At 51.7% G+C, this 27,257-nt stretch overlaps 2 protein-coding genes across 17 annotated transcripts; one reads left to right on the forward strand and one right to left on the reverse strand.

Moving 5' to 3' along the window:
- Positions 1-21,461, reverse strand: NR1H3 (nuclear receptor subfamily 1 group H member 3). Of its 15 annotated transcripts, none has more exons than XM_005660919.4 (11): positions 11,118-11,150; positions 10,794-10,899; positions 9,957-10,036; positions 9,243-9,431; positions 8,579-8,845; positions 7,629-7,837; positions 7,343-7,522; positions 7,098-7,197; positions 1,834-1,947; positions 1,521-1,615; positions 1-1,332 (listed from the first exon to the last, which is right to left on the reverse strand). In XM_005660919.4, exons 3-11 carry the CDS (start codon positions 9,997-9,999, stop codon positions 1,186-1,188), a joined length of 1,344 nt encoding a protein of 447 aa, XP_005660976.1. In that variant the 5' UTR covers positions 10,000-10,036; positions 10,794-10,899; positions 11,118-11,150; the 3' UTR covers positions 1-1,185.
- Positions 18,676-27,216, forward strand: ACP2 (acid phosphatase 2, lysosomal). 2 transcript variants are annotated; one of them, NM_001244740.1, is given in 11 exon segments: positions 18,701-18,840; positions 19,447-19,542; positions 19,854-19,940; positions 20,802-20,954; positions 21,063-21,161; positions 21,242-21,331; positions 21,774-21,906; positions 22,686-22,768; positions 22,884-22,990; positions 23,113-23,288; positions 26,279-27,210. In NM_001244740.1, coding segments are annotated over 11 exon segments (1,272 nt in total). In that variant the 5' UTR covers positions 18,701-18,726; the 3' UTR covers positions 26,413-27,210.
- The last annotated feature ends 41 nt before the right edge of the window (positions 27,217-27,257 follow it).

The following is a 27,257-nucleotide window of genomic DNA, read 5'->3' on the forward strand; positions in this document are numbered from 1 at the left end:
TTTTTCTTTAGGTTACTAAAACAGATTTTAATTCGGCATGGTAATGGAGTCCATTTCGAGGAAATGTGGATTAATCTGGAAGAGACTTCTCAAGATAAGCTGCCCCTGAGACTTTCTAACCGTCCCTCTTACCTGACTTCCCTCCCCCCGCTCGCGCTTTGGAGGTGCCCAGCCTCCCGGGCTGGCAAGCCGGCGGCCTCGGCAGTGGAACCTACCAATTCAGGGGCGGCGGGGGGACCTGATGCCGGAAGGCGCAGGCCGCGGTTTCACCTACACCGGGACGCTCCACGGGAGGGGGCGTGAGCGGTGCCGCGGTGCCCGCTGGGAAATGGAGTCCAGCCCTTTGGAGACGCTAACCCTGAAACCGGTCAGCCTACCCCTGGCCTCAGGGGACCTTTCTTCCTGTCCCAAGGGTCTGCGGGCCAAGAGGAAGGATTGCTCTTTTTCAGCTGTCAACGGGAAAACCAAGGTATTATACCCGCGGGCATGAACACAGGTGCACGACTGAGGCGTTAGGTCGGAAAATCCCACACCCCCTTCCCACAGGAAGACAACCGATCCCACCTGGATCACTGAACGGGAAGGGGGCATCTAAGCCTCAACATTTCATTGACCCTTATGGCTCAATGGGGCTAGTAAAAGGAGGTCCCCGCTCACTGCCAAGGCTGTCACTTGTGACTTGTCTCCCTCCTCGGAATCTGGAAGCAGCTCCTTAAAGGACACAGCCTTCCCTCCTCTGTTGCCGGGCCCCCACTCCCAATCCAGAAATGGGTTTCTCTCATCCTGTATTAATTTCGATCTTCCTGTACACCCAGTGCCAGTCCTATCAGTGAGGCAGCCCTGAGGCATTTACGGCCAAGCCGCAGGCTAACAGTGGAGAATTCTTCTTGGGGCCCCGTGGGGAAAACAGGAAGTGGTAGAGGCAGGATGGGCAGGGCCCTGGCCAACCTTGTGCAAAGTGGCCCCCAGGTTCATCCATTTGGCAGGGTCAGTACCGTCTTCACATGGGAGCACTGTTTCAGCAGAATCCCCAGGACCCAGCAGCCACAAAATTCCCAACCCTTTGACTCTTTTAATGCCACGTGAGGATGTCCTTTGCCCAGCCCTCAGGAATGTCTGCCCTTCTCAGTCACGCCTCAGCCATCTACCCCAAAAAACAGAAGACACGGTGTGGGGGAAGAACAGTCACTCGTGCACATCCCAGATCTCAGAGAGCAGCGGGGGAAGCTTTTTATCCTGCAGGCGCAGTGCAAACACTTGCTCTGAGTGGACGCTGCTCAGTGTCCGGAGGCTCACCAGTTTCATTAGCATCCGTGGGAACATCAGTCGGTCCTGGGGAAGAAGAGGGACAAGTGCAGCCTTTGTCTCTCCCCAAGGAAGGGGGGCAAGGTGGGGAGTTGTGGGAGAGGTAGAGAATTGTCTGTGCACGATGTAGTCAGGGAGGGATTCTTGGAGGGAAAGTAGGTGTGTCAGGGGCTGAGCCTGTAGAGGAAGAAAGGGGGCACAGTGGGGAGACTCACATGGGGGTGGTGGATGGAGACGTAGGCATGCAGGGCCTCCACATATGTATGTTGCAGCCTCTCTACCTGGAGCTGGTCCTGCACGTTGGGCCGGTCTATAGGTCACCAACAGAGTTGAGTAGCAGGTCTGGCCAGGGTCTTCCTTCCATACCCCAAATCACAACCAAAATATAGGAACGCACCCCACCCAACCTCTCCCATCCCAAGGTAGCACAGCAAGAGCCTCCACCCCCATGATTCCTGCCCTATGGGGACGGCAGCCCTCTTCCGTGTGAATCTCTTGCTTGGTTTCCCTCCTGCCCCTCCTCCGCACCTGCAGAGAAGATGCTGATGGCAATGAGCAGGGCAAACTCAGCATCATTTAGTTGCAGCTCATTCATGGCTCTGGAGAACTCGAAGATAGGGTTGATGAACTCCACCTGCAGCCCTGGGGAGGCAGAAGAGAGGCTGGGGTGTGTGGCATGGGCAGCACTGCTCAACTGAGGAAACTGCTAAGAACTCAGAAGTCTCCAAGGGAGTTCCTGTTGTTGCTTAGTGGAAATGGACCTGACTAGTATCCATGAGGATGTGGGTTCCATCCCTGGCCTTGCTCAGGGGGTTGGCAATCCAGCGGTGCCGTGAGCTATGGTGTAGGCTGCAGACAAGGCTTGGATCCCGAGTTGCTGTGGCTGTGGTGCAGACTGGCAGCAGTAGCTCTTATTTGACCCCGAGCCTGGGAACATCTATATGCCACAGGTGCAGCCCTAAAAAAAGAGAAGCCTCCAGGGCTCAGGTGTGTAACCTTGAGTAGGTTTCTTAACCTCTCTAAACTTCACCTGTGAGATGGACTCATACCTGAACTTATAAAACTGTTGTGATAGTTACATGATAAAGCATATAGGAGTTCCCTGGTGGCCTAGTGATTAAGGATCCAGTGTTGTCACTGCTGTGGTTCAGGTCCCTGCTGTGGCACGGATTTGATTGCTGGCCTGGAAACTTCCACATACCAAGAGCACAACCAAAAAATAAAGCAGACAGGAGTTCCCTTCATGGCTCAGTGGTTAGCAAACCCAATTAGCATACATGAGGACGCAGGTTCAATCCCTGGCCTCAATCAGTGGGTTAAGGACCCGGCACTGCCAGCTGGTGTAGGTCACAGACTTGGCTTGGATCCTGAATTGCAGTAGCTGTGGTGTAGGCGGCAGCTACAGTTCCAACTGGATCTCAGCCTGGGAGCCTCCATGTGCCATGGGAGTGGCCTTAAAAGACGAAAAGACCAGGAGTTTCCGTAGTGGCTCAATGGTTAACGAATCCGACTAGGAACCACGAGGTTGCGGGTTCGATCCCTGGCCTTGTTCAGTGGGTTAAGGATCTGACATTGCCGTGAGCTGTGGTGTAGGTCGTACACGCAGCTCGGATCCTGCGTTGCTGTGGCTCTGGCGTAAGCTGGTGGCTACAGCTCCGATTAGACCCCTAGCCTGGGAACCTCCATATGCCGCAGAAGTGGCCCTAGAAATGGCAAAAAGACAAAAAGACAAAAAAAAAAAAAGATGAAATAAATAAAAGCAGAGCACTTTGCACTGTGCCCAGAATTCAGAACGTGCTGAATTAAATAATACTAAGAATTCTAACAGAATTCTTTTTTTTTTTTTTCCTTTAGTGCTGCACCTACGGCATATGGAAATTCCCAGGGTAGAGGTCAAATTGGAGCTGCAGCTGCTGCCTACACCACAGCCACAGCAATGCCAGATCCGAGCTACATCTGCGACCTATGCCATAGCTTGAAATAATGCCAGATCCTTTAACCCACTGAGCAAGGCCAGGGATTGTACCAGCATCCTCATGGATATTAGTCAGATTCTTAACCTGCTGAGCCACATCTAAGAACTTCTCTAATAGAATTCTTAGTAGAATTCTTGAGGGCTCCTATGTTACAAGAAATATAGGGTACCCTTATGTTTGTCTATAAAAAGACCTTTTCATGGCAATTGGCCTTACTTATTGGAATACTAGTGATACATTTCATGTTTCGTTTCACAGGGGGAACAAAGCAATGTGGACTCTGGTGTTGGACTCCCTGGGTTTGAGTCCTGGCTCTAACATTTACTAGGTGGAATGACCTTGGGTAAGATATTTAAGCTCTTTGAGCCATCTCTAGAATGGAGATAATAATAGTACCTACCTCAAAAACGGGTCCTGAGAATAATGAGTGCCACTTATGGTAACTACCATGTAAGTGTTGGTTAAATAAATAATAAACGTTTAAAAAATTGGAGTTCCCATTGTGGTGCAGCGGAAATGAATCCGACTGGTGTCCATGAGGATGCAGGTTTGATCCCTGGCCTCATTTGGTGAGTTGGGGATTTGGCATTGCAGTGAGCTGTGGTATATGTCACAGATGCAACTCCGAGTCACTGTGGCTGTAGTGTAGGCCAGCAGCAGCTCCAATTCGACCCCTGGCCTGGAAACTTCCATATGCCGTGGGTGCAGCCCCAAAAAGCAAAATTTTAAAAGTGAAAAATAGAACCAGCCTTCTTACTGAGGAGACTGAAGTTCAATAAATCATGATCTGAAATGGTAACACCTACACAACCCTTCTCCCATACACACTCTTTTTTTTTTTTTTTTTTTTTGTCTTTTTGCCATTTCTTGGGCCGCTCCCACAGCATATGGAGGTTCCCAGGCTAGGGGTCTAATTGGAGCTGCAGCTGCCAGCCTACGCCAGAGCCACAGCAATGGGGGATCCAAGCCGCATCTGCAACCTACACCACAGCTCACGGCAACGCCGGATCCTCAACCCACTGAGCAAGGGCAGGGACCGAACCCGCAACCTCATGGTTCCTAGTCGGATCCGTCAACCACTGCGCCACGATGGGAACTCCTCCCATACACACTCTTAAAATCTCCCCACCCCACGCTGTCCCCTAGGCTTTCTCACATTTCTTCTAGCAACCATCTGCTAACTTTTCCATTCCAGGCATCTTGATTAGTCACTTCCTGTACTTTCACCCTGATGTTTATCAAGTGTGTGTTGATCCATTTAATGGACAAGCTCCATTTAGAAAACATTTTTTGGTGAGATGTCAAGCCTTGCACTGTGCTAAACAACCCCTTTGTACAAAGAGGATGAGAAGGTTCTAGACCTACGCCCCCTGCGAGGGTCTGCTGCTGCTCACTGAGTGAATGTCCCCCGTGTGATCAGTTCACATCCTTAGTCACCCATGCATGCAGCAAAGGCAGTGAAGACAGAGGAGGACGGAGACCTGACCAAAGAGCACCCCTGACCTTTCTCTCCAGGACATCACTGACAAAACGAGAAATGAAAGACAAACATGAGGACATAAAAAACACTTATATAAATGAATTTATAAATAGGTACAGATTCAGATAGCACAAATCCACAAGTGCTGAAGGAACACATGGACATGAGAACAGGGAAGGCTTCAGAAAGGAGGATGTTTTGAAGGAGAAGGACTGGGATGGTAACCATCTGGAGAAAGGGTGGTCAGGTCGAGAAAGGGGAAGGGCTGGGCTTTTTTTTTTTTGCTTTTTAGGGCCATACCCACGACATATGGAGGTTCCCAGGCTAGGGGTCCAATCAGGTCCACCAGCCTACACCACAGCCACAGCTACACCAGATCTGAGCTGTGTCTGCGACCTACACCACAGCTCACGGAACCACTGGATCCTTAACCCACTGAGCAAGGCCAGGGATTGAACCCGAAACCTCATGGTTCCTAATCAGATTCGTTTCTGCTGTGCCAAATGGGAACTCCAGACTGGGTTTTTAAAGCTGGAAAAAGTCATTACATTATCCCTATCAGGTGCCTAGACAGTCAGGCAGCACACCCGGCATGACAGAAGGCAAGAGGTGCCAACACAGGCCTGCCATGCCCTATTGTGAAGGGAGACCTCCCTGGAAAGCTCACTGGGTAGCCTGTGTGATGGGACAAGAGTTGGCCGGAGTCACGAGAAACTTTTGTGAGCTCTGCCCTGAAAACCAGGATCCTCCAAACCTGAGAATGGAATCAGCATCAGCCTTACTTTATAGATGGACTCACTCAGGTGGTACATGACTCAATCCTGTCCCTCCGAACACCTTCGGCCTTCCATCCTTTTCTAACCCCTCTCCCCACGACGCAAACATCACCACAACTGATTATGAGGAAACCAACACTGCTTAGACTGCAAGCAAATATCAGCTAGAGTAGAGTATTGTGAACTAATTCTTGGAGACAGTACTCCAGGTATGGGATGGGGATAGAAATGTTCACTCGTATCCTAAAACTGTCCCACCTAGGCATGTCTGCTATGTTTCAATGACAATTCCATGGCTCCCCAGAAAGAGCAACTGAAAAGGGGGAAATCTGGGGGTTCCCATTATGGCTCAGCATGTTAAGAACCCAAGTAGTATCCATGAGGATGTGGGACTGATCCCTGGCCTCACTCACTGGGTTAAGGATCTGACGTTGCATGAGCTGTGGTGGAGGTCGCAGATAGAGCTCTGATTCAACTCCTAGCCTGGGAACTTTCATATGCTGCAGGTGCAGCCCTAAAAAGAAAAAAAAAAAAAAGAAAAGAAAGAAAAAGGGGAAACCTGGAGTTCCCCCTGTGTTGCAACAGGATTGGTGGTGTCTCTGGAGCCCTGGGATGCAGGTTTGATCCCCGGCCCGGCACAGTGGGTTAAGGATCCAGTGTTACCACCATTGCAGCACAGGCCCCAACTGTGGCTTGGATCTGAATCCTGGCTAGGGAATTCCACATACCTTAGGGGAAAGAAAGAAAGAGAGAGAGAGGAAAAGAAAGAAAGAAAGAGAGAGAGAGAGAGAGGGAGGGAGGGAGAGAGGGAGAGAGAGAAAGAGTGAGAGAGAGAGAAAGAGAAAGAAAAAGAAAAAAGAGAGAAAGAGAAAAAGAGAAAAGAAAGGAAAAGAAAGGGAGAAAGAGAAGGAAAAGGGGGAAATCAGGCCGCAAGATCCTTAAAAAGCACATCTGAAAAGATTTTTAATTATTGACTTGGTGAAGTCAATAATGGGCTTGGTGAGCTTTTCGAGTATTTTTCCCAAGCTGTAAAATCTTTTCTTTAAGCAAAATCTTATGCAGAAGCCCAGTATATAGTACAGATTTAAATGGAGCTTCTTGTTTGGCTAAAGTTAAGATAAAGGACATTCCTGTGCTTCCTTTTTCTTCCCGTCTATTCCTATGGCACATGGAAGTTCCTGGGCCAGAGATGGAACCTGCACCACAGCAGCCACCCGAGCTGCTGCAGTGACAATGCCAGATCCTTAAGCCACTGCACCCCAAGAAAACTCCCCTGTGCCTCCTTACTTCTAAGATGACACTTCCACAGAACCCCCCCCCCTCAGGTTCCTGGGAACACAGTTTGAGAACCACTGGCCTAACACAACAGAGGACAGGAGTCTATCCGGGGCAGTTAAGGGAGGCCTATCAGCATTCCAACTTTCTGTCTTGGAAAAACAAGTGGAGCCTTTCCTTGGTAGCTATTCAAACCCTGGGCCTGTAGCTCTAGAGTCATTATGGGCCCCATGACAAAAAGCGTCTGTTCATCCAAAGCAATCCCTTTGTGATCTCAGTTCTCACCTGCTTTGGCAAAGTCTTCCCGATTATAACTGAAATCCTTGAGGAAGGTGATACTCTCACTCCCAGGGTTGTACCTCCGAGATGTCTCCAGAAGCATCACCTGCACACAAGCAGCGGGCTGGTCTTGGCCCAGGGCACCTTCAGGAAAGGTCGAGCCCCTCGTCCCTACTTCCCAGCTGGCTGTCTGGAGGCCCATCCCACAGACATCCCGCTCTCGTCCTCCCTTCACCCTTGGCCTTCACCACCTCAATCGCAGAGGTCTTTAGGAGGGCGATCTGGTCCTCCCGGCTGAGCTGCAAGAAGCCTGGCAGCTGTTTGGCAAAATCAACGATCTCCTGCACAGAGACGATGGCCAGCTCAGTGAAGTGGGCAAAGCGTTGCTGACGGGCCTCCCGGCTCTGGGGATCTGGTGCCATGGGCCAAGGCTACCCAGAAGGGCAGGGAGGGGGAAAAAAAATCACTCTGAGTCGGACATCAAGAAGCCAACTGGCGCTCTGGGCACAGCGACCTCTCCCCAGGTCCCTCCAGTACCGTGACTCTAAGCTGGTCTGAAAAGGAGCGTCTGTTACACTGCTGCTGGGCAGCCACCAGCTTCTCGATCATGCCCAGCTGCTCTGGGCTAAGCTGGGGCAGGACTTGGGGCGGCGAGGAAGCCCTTGGGGGCACAGATGTGGCCTGAGCCTGTTCCTCCTCTTGCCGCTTCAGTTTCTTCAGGCGGATCTGTTCTTCTGACAGGACACCTAAGGACAGAGTCAGACATGAGGACGGAAAAAGAGGGGGAGACAGGAAGCAGGGATGGGGCAGAGGGGTAGTTTGAGGTTCCAGAAAAGCAGAGAGCATTGGGTAAAGACAAGGAAGAGATCTTTTTTTTTTTTTTTTTTCCCTCTTTCCTAGGGCCACACCTGTGGCATATGGAAGTTCCCAGGCTAAGGATTAAACCAGAGCTACAGCTGCTGGCCTACACCACAGCCACAGCAACGCAGGATCCGAGCAGCGTCTGCCACCTACACCACAGCTCATGGTAACGCTGGATCCTTAGCCCACTGAGCCACAGTGGAAACTCCCAAAACAAGGAAGAGATTTTTTTTTTTTTTTGTCTTTTCTAGGGCTGGTCACGCGGCATGTGGAGGTTCCAAGGTTAGGAGTCTAAACAGAGCTGTGGTCACTGGCCTACACCAGAGCCACGGCAACGTGGGATCCGAGCGGCATCTGCGACCTACACCACAGCTCACCAACGCCAGATCCTTAACACACTTAGCAAGGCCAGGGATCGAACCCGCAACCTTATGGTTCCTATTTGGATTCATTAACCACTGCACCACGACGGGAACCCCCAACAAGGAAGAGATCTTAATCCACACTTAGGGAAGTAGACAAAGGCCCTGTTGGCTCAGCTGCCTGTCTGGCCTCAGATCCTGGCGCCCACATATTCCCTCTTTCCTATCAGCTTATCCCCCCAGCTCTGGTTCCCAGACACTCACACTCCTCTCGCATGCCCGCCTGGCGGCACTTGCGAAGACGGCACTCCTGGCACTTGCGACGCATGTAGGTGTCCATGGGGCAGTGGCCCCCGCTGTGGCAGACATAGCGAGCCCCTTTGATGACACTGCGACGGAAGAATCCCTTGCAGCCCTCGCAGCTCAGCACGTTGTAGTGGAAGCCGGAGGCCTTGTCCCCACACACACTGCACAGCTCATTCCCCAGCATTTTGGGGGCTGGCCCCTTTTTCCGCTTTTGTGGACGGAGCTCTGGATACATGGAAGAGGCTTAATGTTCTTCAGAGAAAAAGCTTGGTGCCCAGTTGGCCACTGCTCTGAGCACTCAGTGACCTTCATTCACTTCATTAGATGCAGTCCAGTCTCCCTATTCTAAGCAAGTAGCTCCTGTATGCCAAGTGCTACTATGTCCTAGGTACTGTCTGAACCCTCTATATGCACTGGTCCTTACAAGAGATAGGTACTTATTATTTCCATTAAGGAAACTGAGGCTCAAAAAAGCCTAAGATAGAAACAAAACTTACATTCAGATCACTTAGGTCTAGTTGACCCCAAAGCCTTTGAACTTAACCATGATCTTATAAGCCCTGAAGTTACCCCTCCCAGATCGGGGGAGCCCCTACCTCCTCCAAATCCAGCAGCTCCTCACCTGTGGACTCTGGAGAGGCCTCCACCCCGGGAAGCAGGGCCGTGGACTCTGTTGCATCCAGCCCCACCCTCGAAGCGCCCCCCGCAGACTGGGGTGTGCTGGATTCCTCCCTGAGGATGCAGCTGCTGCTTCCCAGAGACTGGCTGCTTGCATCTTGTGCATCTGACTCCCACAGCTCCACTGCAGAGTCTGACCCCCAAAAGAGAGGCACAGGGGGGGTCTCAGGTCCCAGTTCATCTCCCCAGCATTCTCTTGGGAAACTGTAAACTTATCTCTACCCGTAGAGGGCAGCAAAATATCGGTTCTGGGCTCAGGGACCCTGGGGTTTGTGTGGGCTCTGGGCCTAGTCACTTAAGAGTCCCTTGCACCTTAAATGAGGACCTCCCTGGGGGGCTGAAGTGCATCTATCTCAGAGATTAGACAGAATTCTTGAAAGCCAAGCTGGGTAACACTGCATGCCTAGTCTCTCCAGCAGCAGCCTCGCCGATTGAGAAGGACCGGTGGGTATTGGCGGGGGCCAGGAACCAGGGCCAGGCACCAGAACCAGGACAGAGGTAGTCTGGGCAGAAGGAGGCAAGCAACAGCAAGAACAGCTCTGCACTGCTCTCTGGGGGAGGGCAGAAGGCAGGTAGTGAAGGAGGCTGATTCCCAAGGGAGGAGAGGAGCTGGGGCCTGGGCTCAGGGGAGACAGAGGGCTGGAGTGAAGAAGCTTACCAGGAGAAACATCAGGCACAGGGGCCTCCACCCACAAGGACATCTCTTCCTGGAGCCCTGGACATTACCAAGGGACTGTCCTGCAGGAACATTCCGGTTACACTCTCCCAGATCAGAGCTCCTTCCCCTCCTGATCCTGCCTTTTATCTATACTCACATATCTTCTAACATTTATTTGCCGTGTATGTGTCAGCCTGTGCTAAGGCTTTCCTGGCCTTCCTTACATTATCCCTGTGAGGTTAGGGCTATTCTTTAGCCCCATTTAGAGATGAGGAAACTGGGGTCCCAAAATATTAAGAAAATTTGCCTATGCCCACACAATTAAGCAGTAGAGCCAAGACTCCAACTCTGGTCTCTCTGACACGGAAGTCTGAGCTCTTGGCTACCGTGCCACCTTTCCTCCTCAGGGCCCCCTCCAGGCCATCAGAGAATGTTCAGGCACATCTGCCCCACTTCTGCCGGGGCCCCTTTCCCCTCACTCCAGCACTGGGAACAGCCAAAGTTAGGTGGAACCAGGACATGTGACCAAGGCTCCCTCCACCCAGTGAAACACGCTGCTTGTTAGACAACCTCATTCCTGCCGCTTTCCAGGGTCCCAGGCCAAAACTCTTGTCTCCAGGAGTCACCCCAAATCACATACAGGACCTCCTCTCTCTGACCCCCTCAGAAGTTATTCTAGGACCTAAATAGAAGGTCGTCGCTGCCCGAGCTTTCGTCACCATCATCATCCTCCACTTCTCCCCCAAAACCCCTTCCTAAATCCATAGGACGCCCTCCACCCCCACACGAGACACACGCGGCGCAGATCCCCAGGCCACGGCTGAGGAGCAGACCCACCGAGCGCCCAGGCCGCCAGACTTCCTGGCTGGGCAGTCTCTGGAGCCCCCTTGCTGGGAGAGGGGGATGGTGCAGTCCCTTGTCCGCCGCCACCAGGGAGCCGGAGCTGAGCGAGAGAGGGGCCAGGAGCCGGGAGCCGACCGACTGGAGCCCTGGCCTCCTCGCCCCCGCCCACGGGGCCGCTTCCCCGCCGTGCTGACTCCGCCCCCTGCCGGCCTGCCCCCCCCTCGGCCCGGCGCCACCCCCGGCCCCTACCCCCAGCCCCGACAGCCGCATTTCCCTGCAGACTAGCCGGCTCCCCGGTTCTCCCCTTCCGCTCCTCACCCTGGCGGCTCGGAGCTGCTCTACAGAAGGACTGCCTCCCGGGCACCCCCACCCCATTCCCAGCAGCCTCCAGAGTCGTTCCCTCCCCTCCATAGACATCTCGCGGAGCAAAGGTCCCAGCACGGCCCGGAATTGCGACACCGAGCCCCGGCCTGCTTTCCCAGCCTCCCTCCTCCTCCCCTGCCTCTGGAAAGGGGCCAAGAAGCTCTCCCCACTAGCCCCAGGCCTCAGCCGAGCTGGTATAACTCCAGGAGTGGAGACAGGCAGGTGCTCGGCCTTCTGGGGAGTCTCTGAATGTGGGGGCTGTGCAGGGGCCAGAGGTGGGGTGCTGGTAAGAAGTCACTACAGCAATGGATAGTCTGGGAAGGGGTTGAGGTTGGAGACCACAGATCTAGGTGCCAGCCCAGGATGGACCTGAGAGGGTATGCAGGTTCTCTTATCTGGAAGGGTTCCATCAGAAGGGAGGGCAGGCTCTGTTGGGCATCTACTGAGACTACGGCCCTGCTTTCCTGCCCTGTTGTCTGGAAGGTAGACACCTCATTTTATTGATTTTACCTCTCCTGAAACAGGGCCTCGAATATAGTAGGTGACAGAGTAGGTAATGTGGTCCTGTTTATTGAATGAGTAAGTAAACAAGAAAATAGTATGATCCTCTTCTACCCTACACTTGTTAGTGCTAGTCATTTCAGCATTGTTGCTTTAGTGTTTGGGCTCTGAGCTCAGATCTGTGGTTCAAATCCTGGCCTTGCCTCTCTTATTTACTGTGTGATTTTTTTTTTTTTTTTTTTTTTTTTTGTCTTTTTGCTATTTCTTTGGGCCGCTCCTGCGGCACATGGAGGTTCCCAGGCGAGGGGTCGAATCGGAGCTGTAGCCACTGGCCTACACCAGAGCCACAGCAACGCGGGATCCGAGCCACGTCTGCAACCTACACCACAGCTCATGGCAACGCCGGATCGTTAACCCACTGAGCAAGGGCAGGGACCGAACCCGCAACCTCATGGTTCCTAGTCGGATTCGTTAACCACTGCGCCATGACGGGAACTCCGTTTTTTTTTTGGCTGCACCTGTGGAAGTTCTTGGACCAGCGATAAAACCCGCTCCACAAGACTCCTCATTGTGATTCAGCAGTAATGAATGCAACTAGTATCCCACGAGGATGTGGGTTAGATCCCTGGCCTTGATCAGTGGGTTAAGGATCTGGCATTGCCATGAGCTGTAGTGTAGACTGCACACTTTGGATCATGTGTTGCTGTGCCTGTGGTGTAGGCCAGTTCGGCAGCTGCAACTCTGATTCATCCCCTAGTCTGGGAACTTCCACATGCCACAGATGCAGCCCTAAAAAGACAAAAATTAATTAATTAAAAACCCGCTCCACAGCAGCAACCCATGCTGCTACAATGACAATGCCAGATCTTCAAGCTGTGCCACAGAATTCCTGCTGTGTGATATTGATTAAATAAGTTACTTGAGGAGTTCTTGCTGTGGCACAGCGGTAAGGAATCCAGTTGCAGAGGCTTGGGTTGATGCAGAGACATGGGTTCGATCCCTGGCCCAGTGCAGTAGATTAAGAGATCTGGCGTTGCTGCAGCTACAGCTCAGATTCAGTCCCTGGCCTGGGCACTTCCATATGCTATGGGTGCAGCCATGAAATTAAAAAAAAAAAAGTTACTATGTCTTCGAACCTGTTTCGTTATCTTTTTTTTTTTTTTAATCACTTAGATGTTTTATTTATTTATTCTTGGCAACACCTGTGGCACACGGAATTTCCTGGGCTAGGAATTGAACCCACACCACAGGAGTGACCTGAGCTGCTGCAGTGACAACACTGGATCCTTAGTCGGCTGTGCCACAAGGGAATTTCCTGTTTCCCTAAATTTATTTTTTTGTCTCTTTAGGGCCGAACCATGGCATATGGAGGTTCCCAGGCTAGAGGTCTACTTGGAGCTACAGCTTCCGGCCTACACCACACACAGCAACACGGGATCCAAGGCGCATCTGTGACCCACACCACAGCTCACGGCAACACTGAATCCTTAACCCACTGAGCGAGGCCAGGGGTCAAACCTGCATCCTCATGGATACTAGTCGGGTTCATTAACCACTGAGGCATGACATGAACTCCAGTTTCCCTATCTTTAGAACAGACAATAATAATGGTTTTTGCCACATAAGGTTGTCCTAAGAATTAAACAATGTATCAGAGCACAATGTATGGCACATAGTAAGAGTAGAAGAAATGGTAGCAGTAATTAACCTCCCAATCCTTTCAGCTATGGGTCTTCCCATCACCTTGAATCTAATTGTTAACCTTCCAGTGCTCATTTCCATATTCGGACCCCTCACTCTCTCTTCTGGTCCTTCGAGCAACTCCAGGAGGGAGGGAGGGTACAATAAGCTCCATTTTACAGAGAACACTGAGCTCATGGGAGAGCCTTTTCCAAGACCACACACAGTCAGTGGCTGAGCTGGGATCAGAATCCAGATGTCCTCACTCCATTCCCTGTGCTCTTTCCTTCTCCTGCCTCAGAGTGCAGGACATTCATCTTGTTGCCTCTCAGGTCTGCTGGACCAGTGAAGTGCTGAGACGGAAGAAGCAGGGCCTGGTGGGTTGTAGTGGGAAAAGCAGAGAGCCCTGGGGATGCTTCAGTCCAGATGTGGGAGGAGAGGAGCTGAGGTTACTGCTGGTTGTTCCCCCTCTGCCCTACTCCCAGTTTCCTGCTCACAGGCTCTTCCTGTTTTGCTGTGAACTCCAGTTCCCACGGGCCCCACATTAAAGCACAGAAGGACAGGGGGCCAGGACAGGCAGCCAGAGGGACCAAAACAGAGATGAACGGGGCACCAGGGAAGAGGAGAAGAGAGGGAGCAGGGGAAGAGCGGACAGGGGCCATGGGGAGACAGGATGGGAGAAGGACAGGGAAAGAAGAAATAGAAAGGAGCTTGGTGACAGATGGGAGGAAGCGCAGGGTGCGGCAGGGGGAACAGGCAGAGGTTGGGGAGAAAAACTTGAGAAGACAGCAGGCTTAGTGGTGTTGCAAAATCTGCCCATGTATTCATTTTCACATTTCAGAAAAGCCTCTCTGACATCCCCAATCTCAAAGTTCTGCCTCCAACTTTTGCTCTTGTTCCCTCTCATCACAAGGTCCCCACTCTGGCCTGGACGTCTCTGAGTCATGAGCACAAGGCTCTCCATTCCTCTTGCTTGTGTTCCTTCCCTGATTTACACAAGGCCCCAGCTGTCCTGGGAAAGTAGAAACCAGGGACTCTGGTCCCTGAGAAACTGCAACTGTTCTGTCTCAGCACCCACATCATCAGTCCAGCTCCCTTCTCTACCTCTCCCCATCTCCTGAAGCTCCAGTACAGAGGGAGAATCAGCAGTGTCACTGAAGCACCTAGTTACCAGGGATGTGGGATGGAACACTGGTCTTGGGTATGATAACCTATTTTCTGGGAGTTATGAAGACTCTCGTTCACTTCTGATTCTCAACTCCCTCTCCTGACACCCTAGTCTCCCCACAGGCTGGCACCCAGGACCACCCACGAGCCGCATCTGGAGCCCTCTGACCCAGGCTAGAGCCAGTTGCTGAACAAGCAGGTCAGGGTGCTATCTCCCCTGTGCCAGAAAGTCAGCCTAGTCTCTAGTAAAGGAGGAAGAAGCATTACCAAAGCTTTACTGCTAGAGCTACCCCTTCAGGTTACAGGGGTTCAGGAGCCTCCCCAGCCTGAAGAGGGGAAGGGAGAGCAAATTGGGGGAAGACCAAAACCTGTTGATGGTATCTCACAGAGGTTCTGGGGACTAAGCACTGGCTTCCTCCCCATGCCAGGGCAGGCTGTCTGGTGATCTGCAAGGAGAATCACATCTCACTTTGCCAGATCCACCCCCATGGCACAGTCCCACCAGCCTAGAGGAGGTGTTAGGTGCAAAACCTCCCAGTCCCATGAGGTCTTTCCTATGTTTCCTTGGCTCCTAGAGGAGGCAACATGCTTGAGAACCCCTCTAAAAGGATCTTCCAGGTCACAACTGTGACCCCCAGAATCTCCAGAGACTTCTCTGGCAGCAAAAACAGGAGCATTCACCCACCCATACTCCTACACACTACTGGACAACTCCCTCAAAGCACTCCCATGAGGCAGGCCACAAGGCCACAAGGCCACACACAGGGATGGACTAGGGCAACTGCTTCTTGCTTGCTTCTCCACCATTCTGGAAAGCTGCAAAACATGGGGGTCATCTTGCAGGCCACTCAAGTGATTTCTGCCCAACTTCCTAATCCCAAGATAGAGAAGCACCCAGCAATTCCAGCTTCCTAGGCCTATGAGTTCAGAGATGATACAGATGGCAGAGAGGAAAGAAGAGAAGCAACATTTATTCACCGTGGTATATGGAACGATTGGCCAACTCAGAACTGCTGTATAGCACAGGGAACTCTACCCCAAATTCTGCGCTTTACATGGGAAGAGAATCTGAAAAAGAATGAAAGTGTGGGAGTTCCTGCTGTGGCACAGTGGGTTAAGGATTTGGCATTGTCTTGCAGCAGCTTGGGTTCTGGGCCTGTTGCAATGGGTTAAAGATCCAGTATTGCCACAGCTGCAGTGTAGGTTGCAGTTGTGGGTCGGATTTGACCCCTGGTCCAGAAACTTCCATATGCCATGGGTGCAGCCAAAAACAAAAAGTAATGTATAGATGTATGAATCGCTTTGTTCTACAGCAGAAATTATCACAACATTGTAAATCAATTGTATTTCAATAACACTTTCTATAAAAAAGTAACATTTAATAGGCCCTACCACATACATTTATCTTTATGTGTATTCCTTTATTTCTCCTCATATATAATCCTAGGAAGCAAGAGGGCGAATATCAAATTTGAATACAAGTACAGCTGATTCAAAAGCTCAGACTCAAACAAAAGATGCCCACCTCACTTTATTACACAAAATTGCCTTCCCAGATGGGAAAAATAGTTAACTCACCCAGGTTTAGGTTTGCTTCTGCCAATAAAGGGTAGAGCAGTGGTTCTCAAACCTGGCCTCATTTTCAGAGATTTTGATTTATTTGGTCTGAGGTAGGCCCTTGTATCCATCTATCTATTCATCCATCTACACGTCTATTTTTTTTTTTTTTTTTTTTTGGCTACACCCATGGCATGTGGAAGCTCCTGGGCAGGGACTGAAACTGCACCCCAACATCAACCTGGGCTGCTGCAGTGATAACACCAGAGCCTTGACCTGTTGTGCAAGGGAACTCCCTACATGTCTATTATTTTTGCATCTGTAGTTGAGAGAACTAAGGTGTGGGGACCACAGGGTGTAATCCTCACCCTTACTGGGTTTATTTCTCACTACAAAAATGAAAATAATATCTTCTCCATCAATCCCTCCTACATGGGATACTTGCAGGCACAAAGAATACAGAAATACTTGAGTGAGTGGGAAGAAAAACAAAAGATAAATTTGAGGGATTTTTGTTCTACTTGCCAAAATTTAGTAAGCCAGGGACTTATATTCTGAAATCACAATGGTCTGGCTAGTTTGCAAGGAGAGTAAGGGGCTTATTAAAACAAAACACTCAAAACTCCCACTAATATGCAGAAACCTGCCAATTAGCCATGTCCCATTCAATCTCACTAATGTGAAAAGGTTTCCTTTGCTAGAAATCTCTTTATTAAAAGTATTTGGGGGCCACTGAACATAGTTTAGCAATGCACTCTGAGTAGCCTGTGAAAAACAGCCCATTATAAGGATTATTTGACTGGAAATCAGAAAACTTAATCAATACTCCTAAATTGTGAGACCTTAGACAAGTCACTTCCTCTCTTTGGGCCTGTTTTCTTACCTGTGAAGTAAGGGGACTAGGTTAAATCAAGGATTCAGAGCTGCTCATTTATAAAGCCTAGACATGATCTTCCAGGGAAGACCTTGGTCCTCTAGAGAATGACCTCTGGGGATTATATGCAAAATTACATTTGTGTGTGTTCATACATGTGGATATTTTTCTGTAGTGGAGACTAAATTTTCATCTGATTTCATAAAGGGGCTTGCGACTAAATAAGAACGCCAAGAACTATTTGATTACCCAGCCTACAGCTCTCAGTTTCTATTCACTCCTCCATAACAATTCTGGAAGCAAAGTTTAGATTCTGAGGTATATATGAATAATTCAATTTGGAGTCCTACAGCAAGATAATGACACATATGCCCACTAGGTTCTGATCAGGTTTTATTTCTCAATGAGGTGATTTGCTACTAGGGAGCAGATTTTTTTTTTTTTTTTTGGTTTTTAGTGCCACACCGGCAGCACATGGAGGTTCCCAGGCTAGGGGTCTAATTGGAGGTGTAGCCACCGGCCTACACCAGAGCCACAGCAACGAGGGATCCGAGCCGAGTCTGCAACCTACACCACAGCTCAAGGCAACGCCAGATCGTCAACCCACTGAGCAAGGGCAGGGACCGAACCAGCAACCTCATGGTTCCTAGTCGGATTCGTTAACTACTGCGCCACGACGGGAACTCCAGCAATACCAGATTCTTAATCCACTGAAGCAAGCCAGGGATCAAACCCGCAACCTCATGGTTCCTTGTCAGATTCTTTTCCACTGCACCATGATGGGAACTCCTAGGGGTCAGATCTTAATCAAAGCATCCCAAGGGCCTATGATCTAACCTCTCTGAGCTCTGAGTCATTCCAAGCTCACAGTCACAAAGCCCTGAAGCCAAATTGGCTATATCTGTATCCTAACGTTCAGGGCCTCTTAAGAGGGCCTCTGGTTCTGCAGAAATCCCATCTAATCCCACTTTATGATATGCTCCTTCTCCTTACTCCTAAGTTATCTCCCCACTGGTCAGAAATTCCACCCCTAGAGATTCACTGCTTTGGTTTTGCAAAATCTGAACATCCTGTGCAACCCAACCCCTTTGAGAAGAGGCCTGACATCTTGATCCCTATTAACTAAAACTTAGAAGTGGCCCGGTGAGAGGGCAGGGAAAGGACTGGAAGGGGAAGTGAGAGGGCTCCTGAAGCTGCGCTCAGGCAATGAGCAGCTGGCTAGACTGGGACCAACCTCAGGGACAGAGAGTCCAAAGGGTTGTTTACACTCTGTGCCCTCACCTCAAACAAAACTTCCGGGGAGGAGAGCCAGGGCCAAGGCTCAAATTCCAGCCGCAGACAGAGGTGTGAGAGAGGAACCCTATACCACTCCTAGCCCCAATGCTGCATCCGCTCTGGCTCCGAGTCAGCCCGCCGGCACCTCGACCCGAGGGGGCGCTCGTTCTCCCGGCCACGGTCCGGCCCAATACAAGAGCGACCTTGGTACCGGGTCTCCGCGGCCTGAAGCAAACCCGAGCTCAGGGTTCTCTTTACCAAGCAGAGGTCTTCAAGGCCTTTTTGCAGCCCAAGGTCGCGCTACACGCCCAAGCTCCTCCGCCACGCCGGGATCGCCAACCTCCTACACGAATTTCCCTCCCAGATTCCTCCGCCCACTATCCCGCTTCTCCTTTAGCAAGATGGCGGCGAGCGTACTTCCGGCGTGTGTCCTTAAGGGTGCGTCCGGGCGGCTGCCGCAAGTATCACCCAGGGGGTTCCAGCCCTTCTGCTGTCTAGACTGCAGCGGTGATGGCGGGCAGACAGTTTGGCTGGAGGCAGCCGGCTCTACTCCAGCTCCTTCTTGGTGTGAACCTGATGGTGATGCCACCTATCCAGGCCCGGAGTCTGCGCTTCGTTACCTTGGTATTGAGAGACGGGTCACCTGAGGGCTCGCCAGCGCTAGGAGGACTCAGGCCGGCTGGTGGAGGGAGGGGCGGGGCTTTGCTGGGGTCTGGGGTCTGGAGGAGGAGGAGGAGGAGGAAGAGGAGGAGGAGAAGCTGGTTTAGGAGGAGATGTTTGGCCTGCCGGGTTGGGGGCCTGGGTTCGGAATTTTTGCGAAGCCCTAGGGTATTTGGTGGCGGGGGAGGCAAGGTGTAAGGGGATAGGTCGGGTGAGTCTGGTCTGGGACAGGGATGTAGTCGAACAGTTAAGAGACTCAGGTCTAAAGGAGCCTTTGGCGATCCCCACCCCCTCACAGTTTCCCCCACCGTCTGCATTGCTTTGATTTCTTTTCCTTTCCCACCTGTCTTTGGTTTTCCCAAGATCTCCAGTGGCATTGCTTAGCCGAGTTAGAATCCCTGGAACCTGGAAGAGGTTACTGACTTCTGAGTTGGGGTTCTTTTGCAGTTGGTGGAGTTAAGGCATCCCAGAGGGAGTGACGCTTCCCTCTCAGCATGGGGCAGACCTGGGCTCTGTGTCTCCGTCAAGGAGACCCTTGTGACCTGTAGGGTAACCATTTTCTTTCCTCAGCTGTACCGACATGGAGACCGCTCGCCAGTAAAGACATATCCCAAGGACCCGTATCAAGAAGACAAATGGCCCCAGGGCTTTGGTCAGCTAACCAAGGTGGGTCAGAAGCCAGCTCTCCTTCAGGATGAGCTGTAGCATGAATGACCTCAAGCAGGCTTACAGGACTTGAGGCTTCACCAAATTCCTTTTTGCCATGTGCCTGCTGACTTTAATCACATTTCTTAACCGGTGCCAATTAAAATGGGCCTACACAGTGCACAATCGGCTGCTTAATAAATGACTTCAGGGATCAGATGAACCCACTCCTACTTCCAGCCAAGAACTTGGAAAGCAACAGTGGCCCAGCCCTGGTGGGGGGTGAGCCATCCCTCCCCTCTGGGCCTCTGAATCCTTGGGTTTGCCTACAGGAGGGGATGCTACAGCACTGGGAGCTGGGCCGGGCTCTGCGACAGCGATACCTTGGCTTTCTGAACACCTCCTACCACCGGCAAGAGGTAAGGCTGTGATCTTGACAGGTAAGGAAAACGGGGCCTGCTGTTCTCACCCTCTGCCCTCAGGAGACTAAGGGTGAGGCTGGGCACGCTCGCCTCCCTCCAGGCATTTCTGGTTACAGCTACAGGACAAGACACCCAAGGGGTGTCTGGAACAAAACCCCAGAGGCTGAGTTGCTCCTGCTTGGCTTGGGAATTGGCAAAACGGATCAAGCATCCAAGCTCAGATTTAAGGGTCTAGCAAAGTAGTTTCTGACTCTGAAATAGCTCAAGCTTTCAAGACATTTTTGGAGTACCTGTTATGGGCCAGGCACTATGCTAGCACTGCATATAATGGTGTGCCATACAAACTTGATCTTTGTCTCTAGATGTTGTATTGTCTCCTTGAGGGCCAGCTCTTGCCTGATCTTGCCCTTCCTTACAGCTTCTTCCTCTCTCTTCACAAATAATTATTTCTGTTCCTTATCTTATTTCCTCTCCTGGTCTCTAAGCCAGTTATAAAAGGGGAGATAGTTTCTGCCCTCAAGGACCTGGGCCTAGATAGGGTGACAGGTGGTGTAATAAAACCAGGCACACAGACGGACCCAAGAGCCTTGTTAACTAAGCACTTTGGACTGGGAGGGGCATCTGACCTAAAGCCATTCTCACAGGAGTTTTTCACAGACTGGGGACAGCAAACCCCCCAGCTGCATTTTGGGCCCTGGCTGTAAAGAGGGATGGGGAAAGCCAGAGGGGGGAGAGGGCCAGATGCACGGAGGATTTCATTTGGTAGGTGTCCACCAAGAACCGGTCCTCCCCTGGGACCCCATGGAGGGGCCAGAGCTCCCCCACCCACTCGTGAGACTCGTGTTGTCATCTCTGCAGGTTTATGTTCGAAGCACAGACTTTGACCGGACTCTCATGAGTGCTGAGGCCAACTTGGCTGGACTCTTCCCCCCTAATGGGATGCAGCGCTTTAATCCAAACATCTCTTGGCAGCCTATTCCTGTCCATACTGTGCCTGTTACCGAGGACAGAGTAAGACTGGCCAGCCCTTCCCTGGAGGCGGTGAGGGGGGCAGCTCTGGCCATTGGGCTGCTGATCCCCAACTCTTTCTCTGCCTCTGCTTCCCCCTTTGGTCCGCAGCTGCTGAAGTTCCCGTTGGGCCCATGTCCCCGTTTTGAGCAGCTGCAGAACGAGACCCGGCGGACACCAGAGTATCAGAATGAGAGTATTCAGAATGCAGTGAGTGGGGCCGAGGTGGAGGTCACCACACATTGTCCTTTCCCCCAGGGCAGTTCTGATCCCTGATCCCTTTCTCATAGCAATTTCTGGATATGGTGGCCAACGAGACAGGGCTTACAGACCTGACACTGGAGACCGTCTGGAATGTCTATGACACACTCTTCTGTGAGGTGAGCTGGCTCAGGGTCCCCGGTATGACTGTCCTCCTCTCACACCTCAGCAGGCCTAGGTGACCAGGCCATGTGCAACCGTGCCTGGACCCCATTCCTACCCGGGAGGTCCAGGCAAGCCGCCTCTTGTGAAACAAGGGAACTTCCCTCATGGGTGAAAAAGAACCTCAGAGTGGGAAATAGTTTATCGATCGTCAGCAGTTCCTGCTTCTCTCCACCCCGAGCTCTCGTGGTATGTGACTCCGTTCTGCTGAGTCACACTTTTGGTGCCCGAGCCTCCTTTCCTGTGCCCTGTGGCCTCATCACTGTCCACCATGTCTCCTGGTCGCAAACCTCTGCCTCTCCTCTCCCTGCACACACCCACACACACACAGGAAGAGAACGGCTCCCGGGAGAGGCTCTGGCCTGGGTGAGGAGCTAACCTGCCCGCTGCCACATACAGCAGACACACGGGCTGGTCCTGCCTCCCTGGGCCTCACCCCAAACCATGCAGCGTCTGAGCCGGCTAAAGGACTTCAGCTTCCGCTTCCTCTTCGGGATCTACGAGCAGGCAGAGAAGGCCCGGCTGCAGGGGGGTGAGTGACAACAGCAGCATGTCACTCCCCTGTCAGATCCCTACAGCATTAGGAATCCGCTCTTGGGGGCCTCTCACATGCTACCTGAAGTGTTCTCTGCTCTTCAGAACTAGGCCCCCCTAGTCATCCCCTTAGTCATCGGTGTCCCCAGCTGTCTAGATGCCTAGCACGTTTGTCCTGTGTGAGTGAGCACGGTTGGGTGTGTGCTGCTTTTCTGCCATTCACATTCTTTTAAGTTTCACCATGTCAGAAAGCCCTCCCTCCCCTCCAATGAATCCCTTCCTCCAGATGACCACAAGGGCCCACTTTGAAAGAGGCTGACAGTCATACACAGGCCAGTTTCCTGACGTGAGCACCCCAAGGGAGTGCCAGCTGACGAACCTTTGCGACATCTCAGTTTTCAGAGCCTGCACATGACAGAGTTCCCCTGGCCTGGAGCCACCATCTTGTGTGTTCTGAAGCAATCTTGAGTTTATATTTATTCCCACCTGGAGTAATTCTTCAAACATGGGCAGGGCTTCGTAACTCATTTATAAATAAGTGGCGGGTTTCTGCATCGGTGTTGAAATACAGATAGCTAGCTTGAGCTTGCTTTCTCCTACACATGTGAAAGTTCTTAGAGAGCAGGTGCCGTAGAGTTCCTGTGTAGTTCCCATGAGCCTGGAGTTCTCTGTGGTGATCAGAGCCAGGACTCGCAGAGGGTGAGAGAATGGCAGATAGGTCTGGTGAGAAGATGGTGACGGCTATAGCCACTGACACTGGGGACTTCTGTCCTTCAGGAGTCCTGCTGGCCCAGATACGGAAGAACCTGACCCTGATGGCAACCACCTCCCAGCTCCCCAAGCTGCTGGTCTACTCAGCGGTAAGCTTCCACAGCCCGCGGTGTGCGGATGTCAGGCCAAGAGCTGGGTCTCGTCCCTCTTCAGTGCCTGGGGGTGTGGGGGGCTGTGCTGATGGGGAGCCCTTCTCCCTTACAGCATGACACCACCCTGGTTGCCCTGCAAATGGCACTGGATGTCTACAACGGTGAACAAGCTCCCTATGCGGCCTGCCACATATTTGAACTGTACCAGGAAGATAATGGGTGAGTGGAGCTGCTGCTCTGCCCTCAGGCAGGGAGCTCCCGTGACTGATGGCTGTGGACAGCCTGAGGCGCTGCTGTCGGCCTAGCGAGCAGCTCCCGTCTTGTCTCCTATGAACCTTCAGGAATTTCTCAGTGGAGATGTACTTTCGGAATGAGAGTGACAAGGCCCCCTGGCCGCTGATCCTGCCCGGCTGCCCTCACCGCTGCCCGCTGCAGGACTTCCTTCGCCTCACCGAGCCTGTCATACCCAAGGATTGGCAGCAGGAGTGCCAGCTGGCAAGTGGTCCTGCAGACACAGGTGAGCTGCTGCCTGCCTCCGTGCTGGCCATGTCCTAGAATAACTTCCCACTCATACCTGTAGGTCTTGAGAGCGCTGACGCACTTCAGCCATGCTACCGCGGGTCCCCACAGTTCCCTTCGCTGCCCCTCGCCCCAGACGGACTCACTGAGGCCCCTCCTTATGCCACTGAGGAAACAAGAGCACCAGAGATCTCACCCTCCCACCGCCAGGTCTTCCAGCTTTCTTGCGGGTATAAGCTGCCACCTCGGGCCAGCCTTTCCACTTACACGCCAGGTCCTTCTCTTCTCACCTCAACTTGGAACCCAGTGCTCAGCGTTCCTGCTTTATGGGATCACTCCCATCCCAAAGCCTAACAAAAACCTCTTCAGCCCATGTCCTCCTCCAGCTGCCACTCCCTGTGTCACTCCCCATCGAGGGTGGAATCCTTCAGAGTTGCCTGGTCTCTGGTGTCACGTCCTCACTGCCCATTCTCTCAGACTCACCTGCCACTCCACAGAAGCCACTCTTGTCAAGGACCAATGACCTGCTCTCACCAAAGCCAGCGACCAGTTCTTAGTCAGCTTCTTTCACCTCTCAACAGCATTACAGAATCGGTCACCCCTTCCTTAAATACTCTGTTGGCTTCTCTGCCAAGAAAAGGTTAGGCTTTTCTCAAAGGCAGCTTCCTTTACTGGCTTCCCCTCCCTACTAACCAGTGGATGGCCCAGGACTCATCCTGGCCCTTTCCCCACCAATGCCCACTCCCAAGGTGAGCTTAACCTGGCCTTGGCTTTAGACACCATCTCCATGCTAAGTTTTGTCTTTTTATGACTCCAATTCATGACCTCTTCTCTCAGCTGCAGACTTGAGGTCTTTCCATGGATGTCAGCTAAGGCATTTCATATCTGAGATCTAAAATCACATGTTCATGTTCTTCAGGAGTTCCTGTTGTGGCTCAGTGGAAACGAATCTGACTAGTAACCATGAGGATGGGGACCTGGCCCAGTGGGTTGGGGATCTGGTGTTGCCATGTGGTGGTGCTGGTTGCACATGCGGCTCGGATCCCGAGTTGCTGTGGCTGTGGCATAGGCTGGCATCTGTAGCTCCAATTCAACCCCTAGCCTGGGAACTTCCATATATTGCGGGTGCAGCCCTAAAAAGCAAAAATAAAATAAAAATCACATTTTCTTCCCCCAAATCCACTCTTCCTCTAGGCTTCCCCATCTTAGCAAATGTTGCATTAGCTACCTAGGTGCATAGCATGACCCTTTCTCAGACTCCACCTCCAAACCACTAGCAGATCTCACCACCTCGTCTTTATTATTTTTTAATAATGATTTTTGTTTTCCATTATAGCTGATTTACATTTTGTGTTCTGTCAGTTTTTCACTGCACAGTGAGGTGACCCAGTCATGTGTACATGTATACGTTCTTCCACATCATCTTTAAAATACATGCTCTTGGAGTTCCTGCTGTGGCACAGTGGGTTAAGAATCTGACTGCAGCAGCTTGGGTTGCTGTGGAGGTGTGGGTTTGTTCCTCAGTGCAGTGCAACACATCGGGTTAAAGGATCTGGTGTTACCATAGTTGCCGTATAGGTCACAGCTGCTGCTCAGATTCAGTTGGTGGCCCAGGAACTTCTATATGCTGTGGGTGTGGCCATAAATAATAATAAAACACATGCTCTTGCTCTCTAATCCAGTCCTGCCTGAAGTATCAAAAAGCTTCCTAAGGTTCTTTCTGATTCTGTTCTTGGCCCTACCAGTCTCCCAACACAGCAGAGTTAATTTTTTAAAAACATGAATCGATTCACATTGCCACCCTTCTCAGAATTTCCAGTGGCTTCCCATCATATGTGGAATCAAATCCTAGTCCCGTTCTTCACCATGGCCTTCCTGACTTGGTCTGGTCCTCCGCCTCATCTCCTGCTTGCCCCTCACATACTCTGCTCTAGCAATACTGACTTTCTTGCTGGTCCAAGAACACACCGAGCTAATTCTCTTTCTTTTTTCCGTCATGCCTGTGGCATAGGGAAGTTTCTGGGCCACGGATCCACTGCTGTGGTACAGGTTTTATCTTTAACCCACTGTATCACAAGGGAACTCCCAAGTGAATTAAATGCCTTTTGCATTGGCTTCCTGTCCTCTGCCTCCCCAGCCCCTGCCTGAGCACACTCTTCTTTCAGATCTTTTGTCTCACTTAGTGACTCCAGGTCTCTGTTCAAACTGTCACTTTCTCAGTGACACCTTTCCTAATTGATTTTCTCCATCATTTCCTCCTTACCTTGCTTTGTTTTTCTTTTTCTTTCTTTTTTTTTTTTTTTTTTTCAGGGCTGCACTCACAGCATGTGGAGGTCCCCAGGCTAGGGGTTCAATCAGGAGCTGCAGCTGCTGGCCTACACCACAGCCACAGCAATGCTGAATCCAAGCTGCATGTGCAACCTACACCACAGCTCACAGCAACGCCGGATCCTTAACCCACTGAGCAAGGCCAGGGATCAGTCCTGCATCCTCATGGTTCCTAATCGGGTTCGTTAACCACCAAGCCATGAAGGGAACTCCTGCCTTGTTTTTCTTTATGGTGTTTTCCTACCATGGCATCTCCTCTCCTAGAATGTAAAATCCATGAGAGGAGACTTTGTTTTAGCCACCTGTGATATCCCCACTTTAAGAACAGCTCCTGGAATGTGGTAGGCACTCAAATTTTTTTGTTTGTTTTTTAGGGCTGCACTGGTGGCATATGGAAATTCCCAGGCTAGGGGTCGAACCAGAGCTGCAGGTGCTGGCCTATGCCACAGCCACATGGGATCCAAGCCTCATCTGTGACCTACACCACAGCTCACAGCCACACCGGATCCTTAACCCACTGAGCAAGGCCAGGGATTGAACCTGCCTTCTCATGGTTGTTAATCAGGTTCTTAACCTGCTGAGCCAGAACGGGAACTCCTCCATATCTGTTGAATGAACACTGACATGACCTTTCTCTCTCCCTCTCCACCCCGTGCTCAGAGGTGATCGTGGCCTTGGCTGTGTGTGGCTCCATCCTCTTCCTTCTCATAGTGCTGCTCCTCACCGTCCTCTTCCGGATGCAGGCCCAGCCTCCCGGGTACCGCCACGTCGCAGATGGGGAAGATCATGCCTGACAACCACTCAGCCCCCTCCCCTCCGCCTCCTAGGAGAGGTGGGCTGGGCCCTTGTTCCTCACCATTGCTGCTCCCCAGCCCATGCACAGGAGACCCTGGGTTGGGCCTCCCTCTGATTTCCCCAGCCTAGATGAACAATTGGGGCTCAGCTTGGCCCATGGCACCTGTCACTCAGCATTCATGTGCCTGATGTTTACCAAGTACCGTGTTGGACATCAGCTCTCTCCAAACAGGATTTGCCTCCTCCGTGCTCCTTTCTAAGGGCCTGAAATGTGGGCAAGTATTCAAGTTTCACTCAGGACCTGGGATAAAGACTGAAGGAGCTGGTGCTTGATCTGCTTCACCTCTCCACCAAGCCCTGCTCACTCATCTCCCACCCAGAATCTTTGGCCAGTGGCCCAGAGGACACAATTTTGCCCCTCAGTGCTTGTTTTAGTGGGAAAAACTGCATGGTATTGGGGGTACAAACATTGGCCATCAAGGGACCAGGTCACCCAGGCATCAGCCGGCCAAGTTTTCCTTTGTCCAGCTGAAGCCACAATTAGGGCAGACATAATGCTTCCAGCATCTTTGTCACCCCTGCACCCTGAGCAGTTTGGATGTCTGGACTTGGGAGAGATGGGGGGAAGCGGGGAGCACAATGAATTGTGGTACAGAATCATGGAATTACTATCCCTCTCAGCTGGGCTAGGACCTCCAGGGACCCAGGGTAAATGCACGCTGTGAGCTGAACAGCTCTTGACTGTGGCCCAGAATAGGGCTGAGACAGCTTCCAGAGAATGAAGGTTTTTGGACTCAGTGCCATTTCTGTGCCTTTTCTTCATCTGGGGGACCTGAGACGCCTT

The sequence above is a fragment of the Sus scrofa genome, chromosome 2, assembly GCF_054392235.1.
Source record: "Sus scrofa isolate SSC_HxYL_T2T_F1_AM1 chromosome 2, Sscrofa_HxYL_maternal_Yorkshire_Landrace_v2.0, whole genome shotgun sequence".
Taxonomy (NCBI): Eukaryota; Metazoa; Chordata; class Mammalia; order Artiodactyla; family Suidae; genus Sus; species Sus scrofa.